Here is a 19,911-nt window from a genome sequence, read left to right as displayed (position 1 = left end):
TTCAGATCCCCTTGGTCGGTCTGGTGAGGAGGTTCTTTAGTGTTCTAGATGATGGAGTGAAGATGAGGAGGTTCTTTATTGTTCTAGATGATGGAGTGAAGATGAGGAGGTTCTTTATTGTTCTAGATGATGGAGTGAAGATGAGGAGGTTCTTTAGTGTTCTAGATGATGGAGTGAAGATGAGGAGGTTCTTTATTGTTCTAGATGATGAAGTGAAGATGAGGAGGTTCTTTATTGTTCTAGATGATGGAGTGAAGATGAGGAGGTTCTTTAGTGTTCTAGATGATGGAGTGAAGATGAGGAGGTTCTTTAGTGTTCTAGATGATGGAGTGAAGATGAGGAGGTTCTTTATTGTTCTAGATGATGAAGTGAAGATGAGGAGGTTCTTTATTGTTCTAGATGATGGAGAGAAGATGAGGAGGTTCTTTATTGTTCTAGATGATGGAGTGAAGATGAGGAGGTTCTTTAGTGTTCTAGATGATGGAGTGAAGATGAGGAGGTTCTTTATTGTTCTAGATGATGAAGTGAAGATGAGGAGGTTCTTTATTGTTCTAGATGATGGAGTGAAGATGAGGAGGTTCTTTAGTGTTCTAGATGATGGAGTGAAGATGAGGAGGTTCTTTAGTGTTCTAGATGATGGAGTGAAGATGAGGAGGTTCTTTATTGTTCTAGATGATGAAGTGAAGATGAGGAGGTTCTTTATTGTTCTAGATGATGGAGAGAAGATGAGGAGGTTCTTTATTGTTCTAGATGATGGAGTGAAGATGAGGAGGTTCTTTATTGTTCTAGATGATGGAGAGAAGATGAGGAGGTTCTTTATTGTTCTAGATGATGGAGTGAAGATGAGGAGGTTCTTTATTGTTCTAGATGATGGAGTGAAGATGAGGAGGTTCTTTATTGTTCTAGATGATGGAGTGAAGATGAGGAGGTTCTTTATTGTTCTAGATGATGGAGTGAAGATGAGGAGGTTCTTTATTGTTCTAGATGATGGAGTGAAGATGAGGAGGTTCTTTATTGTTCTAGATGATGGAGAGAAGATGAGGAGGTTCTTTATTGTTCTAGATGATGGAGAGAAGATGAGGAGGTTCTTTATTGTTCTAGATGATGGAGTGAAGATGAGGAGGTTCTTTATTGTTCTAGATGATGGAGTGAAGATGAGGAGGTTCTTTATTGTTCTAGATGATGGAGTGAAGATGAGGAGGTTCTTTATTGTTCTAGATGATGGAGAGAAGATGAGGAGGTTCTTTATTGTTCTAGATGATGGAGAGAAGATGAGGAGGTTCTTTATTGTTCTAGATGATGGAGTGAAGATGAGGAGGTTCTTTATTGTTCTAGATGATGGAGTGAAGATGAGGAGGTTCTTTATTGTTCTAGATGATGGAGTGAAGATGAGGAGGTTCTTTATTGTTCTAGATGATGGAGAGAAGATGAGGAGGTTCTTTATTGTTCTAGATGATGGAGAGAAGATGAGGAGGTTCTTTATTGTTCTAGATGATGGAGTGAAGATGAGGAGGTTCTTTATTGTTCTAGATGATGGAGTGAAGATGAGGAGGTTCTTTATTGTTCTAGATGATGGAGTGAAGATGAGGAGGTTCTTTATTGTTCTAGATGATGGAGTGAAGATGAGGAGGTTCTTTATTGTTCTAGATGATGGAGTGAAGATGAGGAGGTTCTTTATTGTTCTAGATGATGGAGTGAAGATGAGGAGGTTCTTTATTGTTCTAGATGATGGAGTGAAGATGAGGAGGTTCTTTATTGTTCTAGATGATGGAGTGAAGATGAGGAGGTTCTTTATTGTTCTAGATGATGGAGTGAAGATGAGGAGGTTCTTTATTGTTCTAGATGATGGAGTGAAGATGAGGAGGTTCTTTATTGTTCTAGATGATGGAGTGAATATGAGGAGGTTCTTTATTGTTCTAGATGATGGAGTGAAGATGAGGAGGTTCTTTATTGTTCTAGATGATGGAGTGAAGATGAGGAGGTTCTTTAGTGTTCTAGATGATGGAGTGAAGATGAGGAGGTTCTTTAGTGTTCTAGATGATGGAGTGAAGATGAGGAGGTTCTTTATTGTTCTAGATGATGAAGTGAAGATGAGGAGGTTCTTTATTGTTCTAGATGATGGAGTGAAGATGAGGAGGTTCTTTAGTGTTCTAGATGATGGAGTGAAGATGAGGAGGTTCTTTAGTGTTCTAGATGATGGAGTGAAGATGAGGAGGTTCTTTATTGTTCTAGATGATGAAGTGAAGATGAGGAGGTTCTTTATTGTTCTAGATGATGGAGAGAAGATGAGGAGGTTCTTTATTGTTCTAGATGATGGAGTGAAGATGAGGAGGTTCTTTATTGTTCTAGATGATGGAGAGAAGATGAGGAGGTTCTTTATTGTTCTAGATGATGGAGTGAAGATGAGGAGGTTCTTTATTGTTCTAGATGATGGAGTGAAGATGAGGAGGTTCTTTATTGTTCTAGATGATGGAGTGAAGATGAGGAGGTTCTTTATTGTTCTAGATGATGGAGTGAAGATGAGGAGGTTCTTTATTGTTCTAGATGATGGAGAGAAGATGAGGAGGTTCTTTATTGTTCTAGATGATGGAGAGAAGATGAGGAGGTTCTTTATTGTTCTAGATGATGGAGTGAAGATGAGGAGGTTCTTTATTGTTCTAGATGATGGAGTGAAGATGAGGAGGTTCTTTATTGTTCTAGATGATGGAGTGAAGATGAGGAGGTTCTTTATTGTTCTAGATGATGGAGTGAAGATGAGGAGGTTCTTTATTGTTCTAGATGATGGAGTGAAGATGAGGAGGTTCTTTATTGTTCTAGATGATGGAGTGAAGATGAGGAGGTTCTTTATTGTTCTAGATGATGGAGTGAAGATGAGGAGGTTCTTTATTGTTCTAGATGATGGAGTGAAGATGAGGAGGTTCTTTATTGTTCTAGATGATGGAGTGAAGATGAGGAGGTTCTTTATTGTTCTAGATGATGGAGTGAAGATGAGGAGGTTCTTTATTGTTCTAGATGATGAAGTGAATATGAGGAGGTTCTTTATTGTTCTAGATGATGGAGTGAAGATGAGGAGGTTCTTTATTGTTCTAGATGATGGAGTGAAGATGAGGAGGTTCTTTATTGTTCTAGATGATGGAGTGAAGATGAGGAGGTTCTTTATTGTTCTAGATGATGGAGTGAAGATGAGGAGGTTCTTTATTGTTCTAGATGATGGAGTGAAGATGAGGAGGTTCTTTATTGTTCTAGATGATGGAGTGAAGATGAGGAGGTTCTTTATTGTTCTAGATGATGGAGAGAAGATGAGGAGGTTCTTTATTGTTCTAGATGATGGAGAGAAGATGAGGAGGTTCTTTATTGTTCTAGATGATGGAGTGAAGATGAGGAGGTTCTTTATTGTTCTAGATGATGGAGTGAAGATGAGGAGGTTCTTTAGTGTTCTAGATGATGGAGTGAAGATGAGGAGGTTCTTTATTGTTCTAGATGATGGAGTGAAGATGAGGAGGTTCTTTAGTGTTCTAGATGATGGAGTGAAGATGAGGAGGTTCTTTATTGTTCTAGCCACAGTTCAAGCATCCAGATGCAGCTTCATCCATCTGCTTCCAGTGTCCTAAATGAATAACAGCTGGAATCGGTCTGTGTGGATTCAGGATCCCCGTTAATGTTCCCCTTCAGTTCACCAACGAGAATCCAAAGCAGAACCTAGAAGGAGTCCAGACCAGTGGATGTACAGGGTTAGTGGGTTTTTTAGGGGTTAGTGTGATAATCAGGGCTAGGGTTTATTTTATGGCTAGCAGGATTTATCAGGGTCAGTAGGGTTTATTCGGGTTTGTAGGGTTTTTTAGAGTTAATTAGGGTTTGTAGGGTTAGCAGGGTTAGGGTTTATTAGGGTTAGTAGGGTTAGGGTTTATTAGGGGTGATGATGGAGGGCTCTGTGAGTCTTTCATTTGCTTTGGGTTCCTGCTGAACTTTTATTTTTCTAAATATAATCTATTGTAATCTGACACCAGAGTAAATACTGGAGGATTTATAAATAATCTGATTACTGTGGTGGACAGATTAGAATCATCTGACATTTCAGTGATGTTGAAACTTCCGAAACTCTGAGCCCATGGTTCCATCTGAGGAGAGGTTTACAAGTGTAGTTGGGTATGTGTGTGCAGTTGTGTATTTATCTGTGTGCATCTGCAGCTCCTCACCACTTGTGTGTTGTGTAGCTGTGTGGTGTGTGTAGTTGTGTGTATCTTTGTGTGTGTGGGGGGGGGTGTATGTAGTTGTGTGTCTGCAGCTCCTCACCACTTCCTGCTTCAGTCGAGTCGACGCTTTGAGGGGAGCAGTTTGCAGAACGTTGTTTCTTCAGTTCGACGGTTTAAGATGAGGTTCTGGACGCTGGTTCTGGTTGGTGCCTCCATGATTCCCCGGACAGGTGAGAACCTCCAACACACCTAGACGACCTTAGATGAGAGAACCTTAGATTAGAGAACCTTAGATTAGAGAACCTTATAGAAACATCAGCTTCTGATGGTTCTCTGTGTGGGTTCTACCTGAACATGGTGGTTTCCAGACTCAGAACAAAGAAGCTGTGGAGGATTTAAAAACGTAGAACTGTGAGCAGCTTTAGTTGAAACTGGAGAACTCCAACATGTTTGTGGAGAACCTTCAGACTGAGCTGATGCAGACGAGGCTCTTTGTTCGTCTGCAGCAGGAAATAGATTTAGGTCGATGTTTTCAGACGTTAGGAGGAAAGTCAGAGTTTTTCTCTCATGTTTGGTTCGATGTTCCATTCATGTTCTTAAAGAGAACCCACCAGCAGGTTTGTTCTGTTTTCTGTTAAAGAGTTCCCAGAGTGACGCCATTTATCAGCCAGAAACTAAAAACAGAAGACAAATCTCCAGATCTACAACTGGAACTTATTGTGATGAGTTTGGTTCCATCAGAAAAATGAACTCTGAACTTCAGGTTGAGATGTTTCTTGATGGTTTTCTATCTCCATGGTTCCTCAGATGTGCTTCTGTAGAGATTCTGTCCTCCATGTCCTGGTAGCCAGTCATCTCCTCAACTGTAACTGTTTTTCTGTCTCCATGTTTCACTATGCTGAATGGATCTCAAACACCTTTCTGCTCTGTTCACTGTCTTTGAGCCATGCTGCATTTTACTCTGTCTAAAATTTTCCAGAATTACTAAAAATGTGTCTAATATGACTTAAATTTTGTCCAAAGTAACCAAATATGCCAAAATAACTCAAATGTGTTCAAACTTTCTCAAGAATTGTCCAAAATAACCTGAAACGAATTTAAGATGACTAAAAAAATGTCTAAAATAACCTAAAACTTGTCCAAAGCCGTATAAAATTGTCCAAAATTTGGTAAAATTTCATCCAAAGTAACAAAAATAAAATAACTGACTCAAAATTTGTCCAAACTTACTTAAGAATTGTCCAAAATAGCCTGAAAAGTCTCCATAATTACTGGAAACGGGTTCAGAATGACTCGAGCTGAATTTAAAATGACAACAGAAGAGACAAAAAAAGATGCATCTCCACATGTTCCACCATGCTGGATGTTTCTCCAGATATTCCACAATGCTGGATGGTTCTCCAGATGTTCCAGGATGTTGAATGGTTTTCCAGATGTTCCTCCAGAAAACACTGCCTGCAGTTCACCCAAGAACTCTCTGAACGTTTCCCTGGGGTTCTGATCTGAGGTTCTTGAAAGTTCTTGTGGAGAACAGAATCCGTAGAGTAGATGTTAACGATGTCTGAGCAGCTGAAAATGAATCCAGGTCAACTCTGTTTCCATTTCCTTCATCTGTCACCAGAAAAAAAACATTTTCAAACATTGTTATAGAATCTAGTCTTCTAGGAGTGATACCTATGGTCCATACCTAGGGTTGATATCTACGGTCCATATCTATGGTCCATACCTATGGCCTGTATCTACGGTCCATATCTATGATTGATATCTACGGTCCATATCTACGGTCCATACCTATGGCCTGTATCTACGGTCCATATCTATGATTGATATCTACGGTCCATATCTACGGTCCATACCTATGGCCTGTATCTACGGTCCATATCTATGATTGATATCTACGGTCCATATCTACGGTCCATACCTATGGCCTGTATCTACGGTCCATATCTACGGTCCATACCTAGGGTTGATATCTACGGTCCATATCTACGGTCCATACCTATGGCCTGTATCTACGGTCCATATCTATGGTTGATATCTACGGTCCATATCTACGGTCCATACCTATGGCCTGTATCTACGGTCCATATCTACGGTCCATACCTATGGCCTGTATCTACGGTCCATATCTATGGTTGATATCTACGGTCCATATCTACGGTCCATACCTATGGCCTGTATCTACGGTCCATATCTATGATTGATATCTACGGTCCATACCTATGGCCTGTATCTACGGTCCATATCTATGGTTGATATCTACGGTCCATATCTACGGTCCATACCTAGGGTTGATATCTACGGTCCATATCTATGATTGATATCTACGGTCCATACCTATGGCCTGTATCTACGGTCCATATCTATGATTGATATCTACGGTCCATATCTACGGTCCATACCTATGGCCTGTATCTATGGTCCATATCTATGGTTGATATCTACGGTCCATATCTACGGTCCATACCTAGGGTTGATATCTACGGTCCATATCTACGGTCCATACCTATGGCCTGTATCTATGGTCCATATCTATGGTTGATATCTACGGTCCATATCTACGGTCCATACCTAGGGTTGATATCTACGGTCCATATCTACGGTCCATACCTATGGCCTGTATCTACGGTCCATATCTATGGTTGATATCTACGGTCCATATCTACGGTCCATACCTAGGGTTGATATCTACGGTCCATATCTACGGTCCATACCTATGGCCTGTATCTACAGTCCATATCTATGGTCGATATCTACGGTCCATACCTGTGGTTGATATCTACGGAACACTTGGAATAGTTAGTGGCATTAACATAATGGTGGAATCTCAGAGAACGTTAGTCTTTATGTCATCAGTGATATCAATCCAATCATCAATCAGTGGAGCCTCTAAGATGGACACAAGCTTCCTGTCTATTAGAGGTGTAACGGTACACAAAAATCACGGTTCGGTTTGGTTCGGTTCTCAGTTAAGGGGAAAAATGAAAAAAAACCAGCTGATATCAGAGCTGGTATGACTTTCTGGCTGAAGTGTGGACGAGAAGGAACTTCATAACTGGGCTCTATTATCTAAAATAGGAAATCTATTTTCTTGTAATTGCTTTTTTTTTATTTTAAACAACACCATTCAGTTAGGCTCTTGTTTACCACCATAAATATACTAGTAGGCTAAAAAAAATACACAATGTAGTCATTTATCTGTAGCAAAGAGTACAACAATAATGTAAAGTTACTGTAAGCTGACCTTCATCAGTTTAAAACCTCAGTTCTGAACAACGGAGTACGGCAGTAGATCTGCTGCTATGAAAACACCGTGGACTTGGTTATTGCTTTAGCCCGTTCTGAAATGCTAGGCAGGGTTTGATGAAATGATGCTGGGAGCATCGTTTGTACAGTTCTCTGTTTTTCCTAGCAGCAGGGATAGTTAGACTTGGATGGAGCTTTTTCTAATGTGTGTCTAAGGTTGACGTGTTGCTGGATGCAGAGCTGAGGACAGCTTCAGTGTCGGCGTACGGCTTTCGTCTTGTCCACTTGTTCTTCTACTTTTTCTTCACTGGGAAACCGAAGTGATCCCAAATGGGTGATTTTAATGACGCCGGAGCGTCTTCCAGCTCTAGCTTCTTCTTGTTGTTGCTAGCATTAGCCATGAAGCTCCAGCAGGAGAAAAACGATCCGTCACATCCTGTGGTTCACTGGAAACTCCTCCTTGTTTTTAGTTCCGCATACTGTGCTACTGTGAGCCAGAGAAGGCCCACCACAACAGTGGGCACTACAAAGTTTTAGGTTTCGCAATTAAAACAATTCTGTACATTCTTAATAGTCTTAAAATTTTCGTACCGCGGTACACCTCTGTACCGAACCAAACGGGCCTGTACCGAATGGTTCGGTACGAATACGTGTACCGTTACACCCCTACTCTCTATAGAACCTCTCTCTGAGGAAGTAGTCTGGAAGTTCTTCATTGACTCTCTTTGTACTAAAGGAACCACAGTAGACAGGAACTCCATTCTCTGCCCTGACCTTAGATCTGAGGAAGGAAGATCAGAGAACATTTCAGGAGTTTGGTTCTTTTTGTTCTCCTGAACTAACCTCCAGATCTTTTGGGTGGGCCCATGAGTGGGTTCCTTCTGTCTAAGAGGTGTTTAGGTAGAACCTCATCTGAAATACCTGCCTGAAGAGGGAAGCTTGAGATGGAAATGTAGGGTCCCTAAATCTAGGATCTTGTTTTATCTGTCTTCATTTTGGAGTTCATGGGTGAAACCATAGTCTGTTCTAGAGAACACAGAACCTCATGAACAGATGGTCTCACTTCCTGTTAGAACATTCAGATGGTTCTCCAGCAACCAGAATCTCTACTGTTTCTTTAATGTTCTCGACTGTGCTTCTTTAACGTTCTCTGCTCTGTTTTATTAATGTTGTCTACTTAAACTCTGACATGTTGTTAGCTTTCTTTAGTCTCCAGGTTCTAGTGAGAACTCTGCAGAACCTGTCTTGCTAATGAAACCAATGTGAATCAGTGTGTTTGTGAGTCATGAAGAGTTCTGGTAAACAAAAAGTGTGACGATGTTTCCGCTGGTTCTGAACATTCTGGGTAGGTTTAGTCACTTCATGTTCTCCAGCTGAGAGTTCAGTTTCAGTGGAAACTTTTTGCGTTCATTTCTGCCTCTGCTGTTCTAACAATCTGATGGAGACCGAAAATCAGTCACTGAACGATTAAACTGTAATGAGTCAGCTGTTTATGGAGGGTGTTATGTGACTCGCACTGACATCTAAACCAGACTAATCTCCTTTTCTATTTTTACACGATTCCCCAAAGCAACACAGCATCATCTCTGTATAGAGTGACTTTAAGTTGTTTGTATGATCAATGGAAGGCCAGAAAATACCTAGATTTAGAACCAAGTTTCACTCTCACCACCATGATGCTGCCACCACCGTGCTTCATTTCATGATCGTGTGTTTGTGATGTGTGGTGTTTATTCTGATGGACATAATTCTTCAGATGTCATCAGAGAGAAACTTCCTGGAAACTCATCAAATCGACCTGCAGCCGAGGCTCCGCCCACCTGTGATGTCATCATGGTTCTATCAGCAGAAACTTAAAGTCTGACAACATTTTATTCTAATGTCTGAAGACATTTTATTCTAACGTTCGACACCATTTTATTCTGTTCAAATGTTTTAAGTGTTTGATGATTCTGTTAAACCCGGTTTGCTGAAACAGACGGAGGGCAGAAGGAAGAGGACAGAGTTAGAGTTCATCCTTTAGGTTAAGGTTTTAGTGTGTGTCAGTAAAACACACACACAGTAACACACAACCACACAGTAACACACACACAGTAACACACACACACACACACACACACACACACACACACACACACACACACACACACAACCACACAGTAACACACACACAGTAACACACACACACACACACACACAACCACACAGTAACACACACACACACACACACACACACACAGCTGTTACTAATAACCACGGTGAGCAGAGGAGGAAACCACTGAGCTTCACATCGACTCAGAACTTCCTGAGGAGAAACTGAACGTGAGAGAAATCAGAAGTTGAGCTTTAGATGTTCCATCAACTGTTCTCTGTTCTTCTGTTCTCTGTTCTTCTGAAGGTTCTGGACACCAGTTTAACTTCAGACATTCTATGAACTGTTCTCTGTTCTTCTGATCCCTCAGAGGCCCTGAAGTTCTACGATCCAGAGCTCTGCTTCATCCTGGACGGGTTCCTGGGACTCTACGGCCTCGTCATCACCGGGATGTTCATCAAGGAGAGGGTGGGTTCTAACAGGAACCTCTGATATTTGGTTTGTTTATCTCATTTAGAACATCTTCTGTTCTCTAACCATGGTTTCTGTTTGTCTTTAGTTCTTTAGAACCAAAGTGAAGGAGGAGAACGTCTATAGCGTGAGTCACCATCCTTCATTACTGAAGAACCTTGAGTTTGTTGTGTTTTGTTCTCTTTGGTTCTATTAGTAAATGTTCCTTCGTGATGATGACTGAATGTTCTCGTGTTCAGGATCTGGGAGGTCCGGGTTCTGGAAGCTTTCCGCTGATGAGAGACGCGGAGAGAGGAAGGGTGAGTTCCATGTGGTTCTGCAACAGAACCGGAAGTTCTTACAGTCAGACTTCAGAAGGTTCCAGCAGTTGCTTCTACATTTGTTCTCCAGAGAACCTTTGTGGTGTTGGTTCTAAACATCTCCGACTGTTACTGGGTCTCTTTAGGATCTGTTTAAGGTTCTCTCAGGGTTCTGAAATTAATCGTGAAGTTATGACAAGAATCTGAACTGATCCTCTGGAACTACACAGTGGATAAGAGATGAGAACCTTGTAGAACCCCAAACACTCGCTGGAGGAGACTGAGAAAACCCTAAAAGACTCCGTGGCAAACTAAGAACACCCATAAAGAACCTCATAAGGAACCCAGTGAACTCCAGAGAACCAATGAAGAACAAATAATCCCCAAGAAACGTTAAAAGACCTCTAAAGTAGTAGAGCCCTAAAGTACTCTCTGAGGAACAATGACTCACAAAGAAGTCTGACAGAACCCAGAGAACTCAGGGAACAATCAAATCCTCGAGGAACTTTAAAGAACTATTACTTCCAATAAACACTGTGGAACTTGAAAAGACTCTTTAAAAAACAGAGTAATGTCTAATCAAAAAATGACCCTCAAAGAACCTTTAAAGAACCAAATGAAGTCGAAGAACAATCCCCAAAGAACACTAAAAAAACAAACAAAAGGCAGCCTTAAAGGAACCCCAACAAACCCCAAAGAACCCAGTGTGAGAACCCCTTTAAGACACTAAAGAACAGTGTCAGTCTCTAAAAACAAACCCCAGAGATCCTGGTGTGAGAACCCCTTAAAAACAAAGAAACCTGAGAACCAACAGTGAACTCAAAACAATAACATCTAAAAAGATCTACGATAAACTGAGAACTCAGACAAAAAACTCAGAATGAACCTTACTGGACCCTGTAGTTCTCTGAAAGAACTCTGGCTAATGTCCACAGAACCCTCAATATCAACATTGGAACAGTTTCTCTGGGATCTTAATCGACTGCTAAAGGTTGAGGAACCTTCTTTTCTGCTTTTCTAGAACAGTTACGATCAGGAGTGACAAGGTTCCATAATCCTGCTTTGATAAACATTCATAAAGATAAACCCTGAAGAACTGTCTAGAAGTTCCAGAACATTTGATAGAACCTGTTAAACTGTGGACTGATTTTTCTCTGTGATGTTCTGTCTTTTAGAACCGCAGAACTGATGACGACACGTACACGGTAACCGACACAACGTTCTCATTTTTATTCCTAAAGATGTTTGTTTGTTTGGAGGTTCTGCAGCTTTTTGAACTTGTTCTGTAGATAACTTTAGAACACAAAATGATCGTCTTTACTTGTTGTGTTTTTATGTTCTGCATGTTCTTTGTTATTTACATGATGTTGGTTCTAATTTCAGGATCTGACCAAACGTACCGACGGAGAATATAAGGAACTTCCTCTGAAACGAGAGGTCAGGGGTTCTCGAAGTTCTTCATGTTCTTTAGATTCTTCATGTTCTTTAGGTTCCTTTGGTTTTTAGGTTCTTAGGGTTTTTTTTTGGTTCTTCAGGTTCTTTTGGCTATTCATGTTCTTTAGGTTTCTTTAGTTTTTACTTTTTCTGGTTCTTTAGGTTCTTTTGGTTTTTAGGTTCTTCATGTTCTTTAGGTTTTTTAGGTTCCTCATGTTCTTCATGTTCTTTAGGGTTTTTTTTAGGTTCATCAGGTTCTTTAGGTTCTTTAGGTTCTTCATGTTCTTTAGGTTTTTTAGGTTCCTCATGTTCTTCATGTTCTTTAGGTTTTTTTTAGGTTCTTCAGGTTCTTTAGGGTTTTTTTAGGTTCTTCAGGTTCTTTGGGTTTATTAGGTTCTTCAGGTTCTTTAGGTTCTTCAGGTTCTTTAAGTTTTTAGGTTTTTTAGGTTCCTCATGCTCTTTAGGTTCTTTAAGTTTTTTATTTTTTTAGATTTGTTATGGTCTTCATGTTCTTTAGGTTCTTTTGGTTCTTTAGGTTTTTTAGGTTCTTCGTGTTCTTTAAGTTTTTAGGTTTTTTAGGTTCCTCATGTTCTTTAGGTTTTTTAGGTTCTTCATATTCTTCATGTTCTTCAGGTTCTTCATATTCTTCATGTTCTTCAGGTTCTTCATATTCTTCAGGTTCTTCATGTTCTTCAGGTTCTTCATATTCTTCAGGTTCTTTAGGTTCTTCATATTCTTCATGTTCTTTAGGTTCTTCATATTCTTCATGTTCTTCAGGTTCTTCATGTTCTTTAGGTTCTTCATATTCTTCATGTTCTTCAGGTTCTTCATATTCTTCATGTTCTTCAGGTTCTTGATCAAAGCGTTTTTTCAGATTTACTGACGTTTGGTTCTTGATGTTTCAGCAGCGTCAGAGGAAGACCGATCAGGTTTATCAGGTGAGAACGTTTTCTAGAACCTTCTGTTCAGTTATTAAGCCTCCAACACTGACTGACTGATTATTGATTCACTGATTTATTATGAATTGATTGTTGATTGATAATTGACTGATTATTGATTATTGATGTGTTCAGGGTCTGAGTTCTGCCACCAGAGACACCTATGACTCCCTGCAGATGCAGCCGCTTCGCTAAAGAACCACAGTTCTAGATGTGGAAGCAGGACTGGGACCAGGACTGGAAGCAGGACTGGAAGCAGGACTGGGACTAGGACTGGGACCAGGACTGGGACCAGGACTGGAAGCTGGACTGGGACCAGGACTGGGACCAGGACTGGGACCAGGAAGTCTTTATTTTTCTTTCCTTTCTTTTTGTTGAACTTCTATAAAATCTGGTTCGTTGGTTAAAGTTCAGCCTCAGAAATCTGAGAAGTTCCAGTTTTTTTCCTGAATTGTTCTTTAAACCTGCTGAGATTATTAGAAATGAGAATTAGATTCATTAGAGAACAGGAAGTTCTTTTAAATCAATTATTATGAAAACAGGAAGTTGCTTTAAATAATTTATTATGAAAACAGGAAGTTATTTGAAATGATTTATTAGAGGACAGGACATTTATTTAAATGATTTATTAGAAAACAGGAAGTTATTTTAAACATCATTTCAGTCATTTTTTCATTTAAAAACACCAAATGATTTCAACATTTCAGCTTCTCTAATGTGAAAAACTGTTTTTTTATTCATTCATATTTTCAGCTTTTTGCTGATGTTCTTGTGGATCAGGACGACATTTATTGTTATTTTATCACATTTAGGCTCTTCAGGTTCTTCAGGATCTGAACAGAAAGATGAATTTCAAACAACATATTTGACCAGAAGGTTGTATATCTGGACGTTAAATCAGAAACAGAGTTTGTTAAATTCAAGTCAGTGAATTTCCTTCTCTGATTTCGATCTTATTGATGTTTCAGTTTATTTTAGGGAGTTTGTATTCAAATTATTTACAGTTTAAAGAGTTTAAAGTTCATTTACCTCCAATATTATCTTGTTAATTATTAAAACTAATTAATCGAATGAACCAAGAGGAGAAAATGCTCCCAGATAAAAACAAACATTAACTTCTGATGTTAATATTCGTCTTGAAATCGGCTCAAAGCCCCAAAACATTTCAGAAATATCCAATAAATAAACGAGTTGTTCATCATTCAACTGTAAAAATTAACATTAGATTTTCTCGTCACGGTTTTACAGGACGCTGCAGCTTTAATGTTTTCTGTTGCTTTGTTCATATAAAATATTATAAATGCTTGAATCCTTTCTTTTCATTTTCTTGTATTTTTCTGATGAGTTTTAAACAACAGCGTAAATGAATCACTTGTTCTGATGTTTTCCTGAGAATTTCTGCTGTTTGAACAACAGTATATAGTAGTATATCGTCTATTTTGCTTTATTAATAAAATCCTGTTTGAAAAAACATATTCAAGAGTTTTGTGTTTTCAACTATGGATTTACATAGTCTTATGGATATTTTAAGGATAAATATGTTTTTTAAAGGTTTATTTACGACTATGTTGTGTCATTTTATTTATTATCTACTATTTCATTAAACAGACACCTTTATCCAAAGGGGCATACTTTTTTATTTTATTTCATTTGTCTTGTGTTTTGCCGTTTCCGCTAACAACGGTTTTATTTTGAAATGTACAGGAAGTAGTATTTGTGCTAGCAGCGGCTAACTGGACGCTAGGAAACAGCTGGTTAGCATTTAGCATTTAGCCTCCTGCGCTGCCGTAAAATGGCCGCAGGACCACAGCGTTAGTATCAGTACTAAAGTAAACAATAACGTAAACAAAGCGACGCGTTCATGAATTAATTCAGCTTCTTTAACGAGCTAATTAGCAGCTAACAGTTAGCTTAGCTCCTGACCACAACACGGAATCCCTGCGTTTCTTCGCTCGTCCGCAGCCGCAAACTTTAACCTCAAAAAACGCACATTTTCAAAGTGTGCAAATGGAAACAAACGCACCGAAGAGACGAGACAACAAGAAGTCTCTGCGGGTGAAGGTGATTAGCCTCGGGAACGCAGAAGTCGGGAAGGTAAAGGACCAAAGGATTAAATTAGACAGACTCTAAATGGACCTCCGGCAGGATTTAACTAGAGATTTATCAGCTGTGATGAAGCTTCCCGTTGGTCCTTTTCTTACATTTAAATGATTTAAATGGGCTTTGAAATATAGTGTTCGCTTTAATAATCAACATTTCTGCTCATTTAGATGTCGACTTTAATGATTTTTGAGGCTCTGATTTAGTTTGTTAAATCTGTCGCCAGACTCCAGTTAAAAAATCAATTAATTTGCTTTTAACCACAAACTCTCCCCCAATCCAGCAGCTGTTGAGTGTTTATGTGGAAGAGTATTTTATTTTCTATAAATCGGCGTATATTCCATTCATGAAGTTAAACACGTGTTCTGTATTCCCATTAATTGGCAGCAGCATCTCTGCAGCGGTTCAATTAGACAGAAGTGGTTTCAGCTTGGTGAAAAGAATTCTTCTGACGGCTCTGAAATCATCGTATTTTTGTTTTTAACATTTTCTAAAGTGTCTAAAAATGTATTTAATATGTAAATGACAGCTTTCAGATGAAGATTCTACTTTGAAATGTTCCAGAGCTGCATCATCAAGCGTTACTGTGAGAAGAGGTTCGTCCCAAAGTACCTGGCCACCATCGGCATTGACTACGGCGTCACCAAGTGAGTCCAGCGCTGTCCAGGTGTCTACATGTGTGTACAGGTGTGTCCAAAGTCATCATGTCTGTGTGTTGCTTCAGAGTGCAGGTACGAGACCGAGAAATCAAGGTGAACATCTTCGACATGGCCGGACACCCCTTCTTCTACGAGGTGAGGAACACCTGTCTTCTTCTGTGGTGTCACCTGTCTTGTCCTGTCTTCTTCTGTGGTGTCACCTGTCTTGTCCTGTCTCCTTCTGTGGTGTCACCTGTCTTCTTCTGTGTCTCAGGTGCGTAACGAGTTCTATAAGGACAGTCAGGGGGTTCTCCTGGTGTACGACGTCGGCCTCAGAGAAAGTTTTGACGCTCTTGACTCCTGGCTGGGGGAGATGAAACAGGAAATGGGCTCGCAGGCCAACATGGACAGTATTGTGTTCGTCGTCTGCGCCAACAAGGTGAGTCTCAGCCAATCAGAGACAATTATATCCTCCACCAATCAGAGACATCCTGAACTTTACCCATCTCATATAAGTGTTTTTGTTCAGCTGCAGTTCACTGTGTTGGTTTGAGTTTCAGCTCAGGTTAACTTCTCAGATCAGGGTTTAACCTCGTACATGTGCAGGTGGACCTGACGAAGCGGCGGGTGGTGGACGAGGGTGAAGGCCGGCTGTGGGCGGAGTCTAGAGGCTTCCATTACTTCGAGACGTCGGCACAGAGCGGTGAGGGCATCAACGAGATGTTTCAGGTACGCCATCGTTAACTGGTCTGTGGTGGCGTTGAACTGGTCTGTGGTGGCTTTGAACTGGTGGTGAGCTCTGTGTCCTCCACAGGCATTCTTCTCCTCCATCACTGATATGTGTGAAAACGGCGGGAAACGCCCGGCGACTGAAGTCAGTGTGGGCTTTACCAAGGAGCAGGCCGACACCATCCGACGCATCCGCAACAGCAAGGACTCCTGGGATATGTTGGGCGTGAAACCAGGCGCCACACGGTGAGTCACTGTAAGAAAGGCATGTTTACCCACTGTGGATTCATTTCTACCCACTGTGGATTCATTTCTACCCACTGTGGATTCATTTCTACCCACAGTGGACTAATTTTAACCCACTGTTGACTCATTTCAATCCACTGTTGACTCATTTGTACCCACAGTGGACTCATTTTAACCCACTGTGGATTCATTTCTACCCACTGTGGATTCATTTCTACCCACTGTGGACTCATTTTAGCCCACTGTTGACTCATTTTAGCCCACTGTGGATTCATTTCTACCCACTGTGGACTCATTTTAACCCACTGTGGTCTCACTTTAACCCACTATGGATCATTTTTAACCTTGCCAGCAAGTTGATTTCACGTGATATTTGTGAGTTCACAAATCTCTCAAGAAACCATCTTGCTCCGCTCCAGCATTCACTTTTCGTACAGCACCAAGTTGGCACGGGCCAATCACGCAGCAGTATTCGTGTGTGGGGCGGGATATCCGGGTGTGAAGACGACACCAAGCACCAGTAGATCAAAACAAACACGGCAACGGAGGACAACGATCGTGTAGATGCTGCTATTAAGTCAGTTTTAGCTGAATCTCCTATCGCTTCTTTGAAGGAAGAACAACGAGAGGCGCTTTGCTCATTTCTGGATGGTAAAGATGTTTGTGCTTTTTTACCTACGGGTTTTGGTAAGAGTTTAATCTACCAATTGGCTCCGCTCGTTGTGAAGATCCCGCGATTGGCTAAAAACAAACCTGTCAGAGGCGGGACATACTGTTGCATTGTCCAATCCGTGCCTCTTTCCTCCGAACGGATTTACATGGAGCGGTCCCAGATTGATATTGTGGAGTACTATCAAGTACTACACAATTATTAATCTGGCTATTGCCAGGTTAGATCATTTTAACCCACTGTGGATTCATTTTAACCCTTTAAGCTTCAGTGTACCGCCGGCGGTACACCTACTAATTTGCATAGGAATTTCAAGAATGTCCGACGGGTGCAAACGCGATTATACAAACACTATACGCCGATGGAAAGCTTAGATTCTCATGAATCCGCCGGTATAAACCACTTTCAGATGCGATTACCCAGCCCGATCTCACGAGGATTCGTGAAACTGTCACGTAAGTTTTAGTTTCGGTTTCGTGTGCACCAACACAATTTCGTCATGTTTTTCGTGCCGCTCACCACGAAATGCGCACCAATGTATTTTAAACGGCGGACTTTTCGTGCCACTCAGAACGTATTTCAAAAGAATGTGTATATTATATTTTTAATGTAAAACCGTGGCGAATCCAACGCTATATTTTGCATGACATCGTCCCTAACCATAACCCTAACCATAACCCTAACCATAACCTAACCATAACCTAACCATAAGCCGGTGGTACACTTACCAATTTGCATAGGAATTTCAAGAATGTCCGGCGGCCGGCGGCCGCAAACGCAATCACACAAGCAGTATACGCCGATGGACAGCTTAGATCGTCATGAATCCGCCGGTATAAACCACTTTCAGATGTGATTACCACAGCGAAAAACATTTCGTGGTGAGCGGCACGAAAAACGTGACGAAATCGTGTTGGTGCGCACGAAACCGAAACTAAAACTTACGTGACAGTTTCACGAATCCCCGTGAGACCGGGTTGGATTACCACAGCGGGTGAGAAAAACACATTTGTCCGACAAAAACAAATATTCATCCATCCGTTCTCTATACACGGCTTCAAAGCACACAGCACGACTCACATTTCCGGGTTTATTATTACACACAAAAAAAAGATTCCACAAAAAACGGCCATAATCCAACCTTTTACATCCAGATGACACAAGCCAGTAAACTATTTTGTCCAAAACATGTCCTGAAGTCGGTATAAAATCCCCGAATCGGTCGTTTTCAAGGAAATGCACCTCCCGATGCGCGTCCAATATTCCCCGTATTTTTCGTAATTTTTTTTATTTAAAAATAGAATATTAGCGATTTTTTTGTACTGAAAACGGCTGGAATTGACTGAAGCTTAAAGGGTTAACCCACTGTGGACTCATTTTAACCCACTGTGGACTCACGTTCTGTATGAGCAGTGATGGCTTCATGTTCCTGCTGTGTCGTTTCTAGGGAGGAGGTGAACAAGGCGTACAGGAAGTTGGCGGTTCTGCTGCATCCTGATAAATGCGTCGCTCCGGGCAGCGAGGACGCCTTCAAGGCCGTGGTGAACGCTAGAACGTCGCTGCTGAAGAACATCAAATAGACTGAACTGGACTCACTGCTGGTTGTTTGTTTGTTGTCTTGTGTGCCATGTTGTTATGCCAACCACCAGGTTAACCTGGTTAACCAGACTAACTCACCCAATCTAACTTATTTATGTGGAGACGGACAGAAGCTGAGCAGGGACAAACCTCCCCTGATGTTTTAGGTTTAAATATGTTTACTTTCGTTAAATTTAAAATTTTCATCATCAGAAAGGTTGAAATGAATATTTCTGGTTGTGATTCTGATGTTGAAGTGGAGAATCCAAACATTTAAAGTTCTGTTCTGAGTTTTTGTTGCATTAGAAGCGTGATGAGGCGGTTAGTTTGGTTAAATGTTTATTTTTTTTAGTTCTGGATGCATTGGAACGTCTTTTAAAGCCAAATCAGAACAAGTTAAAGTTAGAACATGTTCTGGATCCAGACCTGCCAAGAACCGAACCAGAACCAACATAGAACCAGACTGGTTTATTTATGGACTTCTCTGGGTTTGTTCCCTGGAACGTATTTATTTATTATTATTTATTGTGTCAAACTGATCATGTATGTTCGTTTATTACACATTTAAACTTGTTCCGTCTTTATTCCTGTTTGTGATCATGGATTTTTTTTTACAGATGTGTTCCAGTCTAGTTCCCTAAAGGTCTCGTTTCTGAGCTTTAACTCTATTTATTTATTTAGCTTCTGAAACTGTTCAACTGTTTGTTGCTTTAAATTATTCTTTCTCACACTTGTTCACCTTTAGTGACTCATTTTCTGCAAGTTACTGATTTAATCTACTTTTACATAATTAGTTCTCTCAAAGTTCTTCTTTTCCCCCTCATTAAGTATAATTAGTTCCCTCAAACTGCCAAACAGTTGCCTGAAATTATTTCAGAGATCTAATGTGAACCTCACATGAGAACTGTTCCCTGAAATACATCTCTAATCCAGATCTATTCATTCTCAGCTCTGAAGTGACTCCACTAGTTCCCTTAAGTGTTCTTTCCTAGATAAAAAGTTTAATCAACTGCAGGTTTTTCAAGGAGATTCTGCAGAAAGTTTCGGCCGTTTTTCTCTGAATCCTTGAAATCGGATTTGTCTTCCAGCACGAAGGTTTCCATGATGAACGTTGAGGTGAAGAACAGACGAGTCTGTTAGTTTGTTCCCACAGAAAGCATGTTGTCATAGTTTTATATTTTATATGTGTGTCCGCAGGACTGAATAAAAACAGGCTGAGCTTCCACTGCAGCTCTAATGTCATCTTTATCTAGAAACATCAGGCTCATCTTATTTGG

General features: G+C 40.5%; 3 protein-coding genes across 3 annotated transcripts; all 3 read left to right on the top strand.

Moving 5' to 3' along the window:
- Positions 1-43: 43 nt before the first annotated feature.
- On the top strand, positions 44-3,659 carry LOC127531915 (uncharacterized). The gene is made up of 3 exons (XM_051942328.1): positions 44-694; positions 2,060-3,020; positions 3,648-3,659. Exons 1-3 carry the CDS (start codon positions 63-65, stop codon positions 3,657-3,659), a joined length of 1,605 nt encoding a protein of 534 aa, XP_051798288.1. The 5' UTR covers positions 44-62.
- A 614-nt stretch (positions 3,660-4,273) lies between these two features.
- Positions 4,274-14,148, top strand: LOC127532155 (T-cell surface glycoprotein CD3 zeta chain-like). The gene is made up of 8 exons (XM_051943267.1): positions 4,274-4,423; positions 9,902-9,999; positions 10,091-10,129; positions 10,242-10,301; positions 11,477-11,506; positions 11,685-11,738; positions 12,641-12,673; positions 12,809-14,148. Exons 1-8 carry the CDS (start codon positions 4,372-4,374, stop codon positions 12,866-12,868), a joined length of 426 nt encoding a protein of 141 aa, XP_051799227.1. The 5' UTR covers positions 4,274-4,371; the 3' UTR covers positions 12,869-14,148.
- Positions 14,149-14,380: 232 nt separating this feature from the next.
- dnajc27 (DnaJ (Hsp40) homolog, subfamily C, member 27) lies at positions 14,381-19,859 on the top strand. The gene is made up of 7 exons (XM_051943248.1): positions 14,381-14,767; positions 15,338-15,420; positions 15,498-15,567; positions 15,686-15,850; positions 16,018-16,140; positions 16,226-16,386; positions 18,504-19,859. The coding sequence occupies exons 1-7, from the start codon at positions 14,681-14,683 to the stop codon at positions 18,634-18,636; spliced, it is 822 nt and encodes a 273-aa protein (XP_051799208.1). The 5' UTR covers positions 14,381-14,680; the 3' UTR covers positions 18,637-19,859.
- The last annotated feature ends 52 nt before the right edge of the window (positions 19,860-19,911 follow it).

This window comes from Acanthochromis polyacanthus, chromosome 22, assembly GCF_021347895.1.
Source record: "Acanthochromis polyacanthus isolate Apoly-LR-REF ecotype Palm Island chromosome 22, KAUST_Apoly_ChrSc, whole genome shotgun sequence".
NCBI lineage: Eukaryota > Metazoa > Chordata > Actinopteri > Pomacentridae > Acanthochromis > Acanthochromis polyacanthus.
The sequence above is the reverse complement of the archived record's forward strand: the minus strand, read 5'-3'. Positions and strand labels throughout refer to the sequence as shown.

What these genes read in the sequence shown, in the direction of transcription:
- LOC127531915 (XM_051942328.1), top strand. Translation starts at nt 63, where the DNA reads ATGAGGAGGTTCTTTATTGTTCTAGATGATGGAGTGAAGATGAGGAGG. An exon ending in GATGAAGTGAAGATGAGGAG is followed by an intron (nt 695 to 2,059) that starts GTTCTTTATTGT and finishes GAAGATGAGGAG; the next exon opens with GTTCTTTATTGTTCTAGATG.
- LOC127532155 (XM_051943267.1), top strand. Translation starts at nt 4,372, where the DNA reads ATGAGGTTCTGGACGCTGGTTCTGGTTGGTGCCTCCATGATTCCCCGG. An exon ending in CTCCATGATTCCCCGGACAG is followed by an intron (nt 4,424 to 9,901) that starts GTGAGAACCTCC and finishes CTGATCCCTCAG; the next exon opens with AGGCCCTGAAGTTCTACGAT. An exon ending in CTGATGACGACACGTACACG is followed by an intron (nt 11,507 to 11,684) that starts GTAACCGACACA and finishes TTCTAATTTCAG; the next exon opens with GATCTGACCAAACGTACCGA.
- dnajc27 (XM_051943248.1), top strand. Translation starts at nt 14,681, where the DNA reads ATGGAAACAAACGCACCGAAGAGACGAGACAACAAGAAGTCTCTGCGG. An exon ending in GCATCAACGAGATGTTTCAG is followed by an intron (nt 16,141 to 16,225) that starts GTACGCCATCGT and finishes TGTCCTCCACAG; the next exon opens with GCATTCTTCTCCTCCATCAC. An exon ending in GTGAAACCAGGCGCCACACG is followed by an intron (nt 16,387 to 18,503) that starts GTGAGTCACTGT and finishes TGTCGTTTCTAG; the next exon opens with GGAGGAGGTGAACAAGGCGT.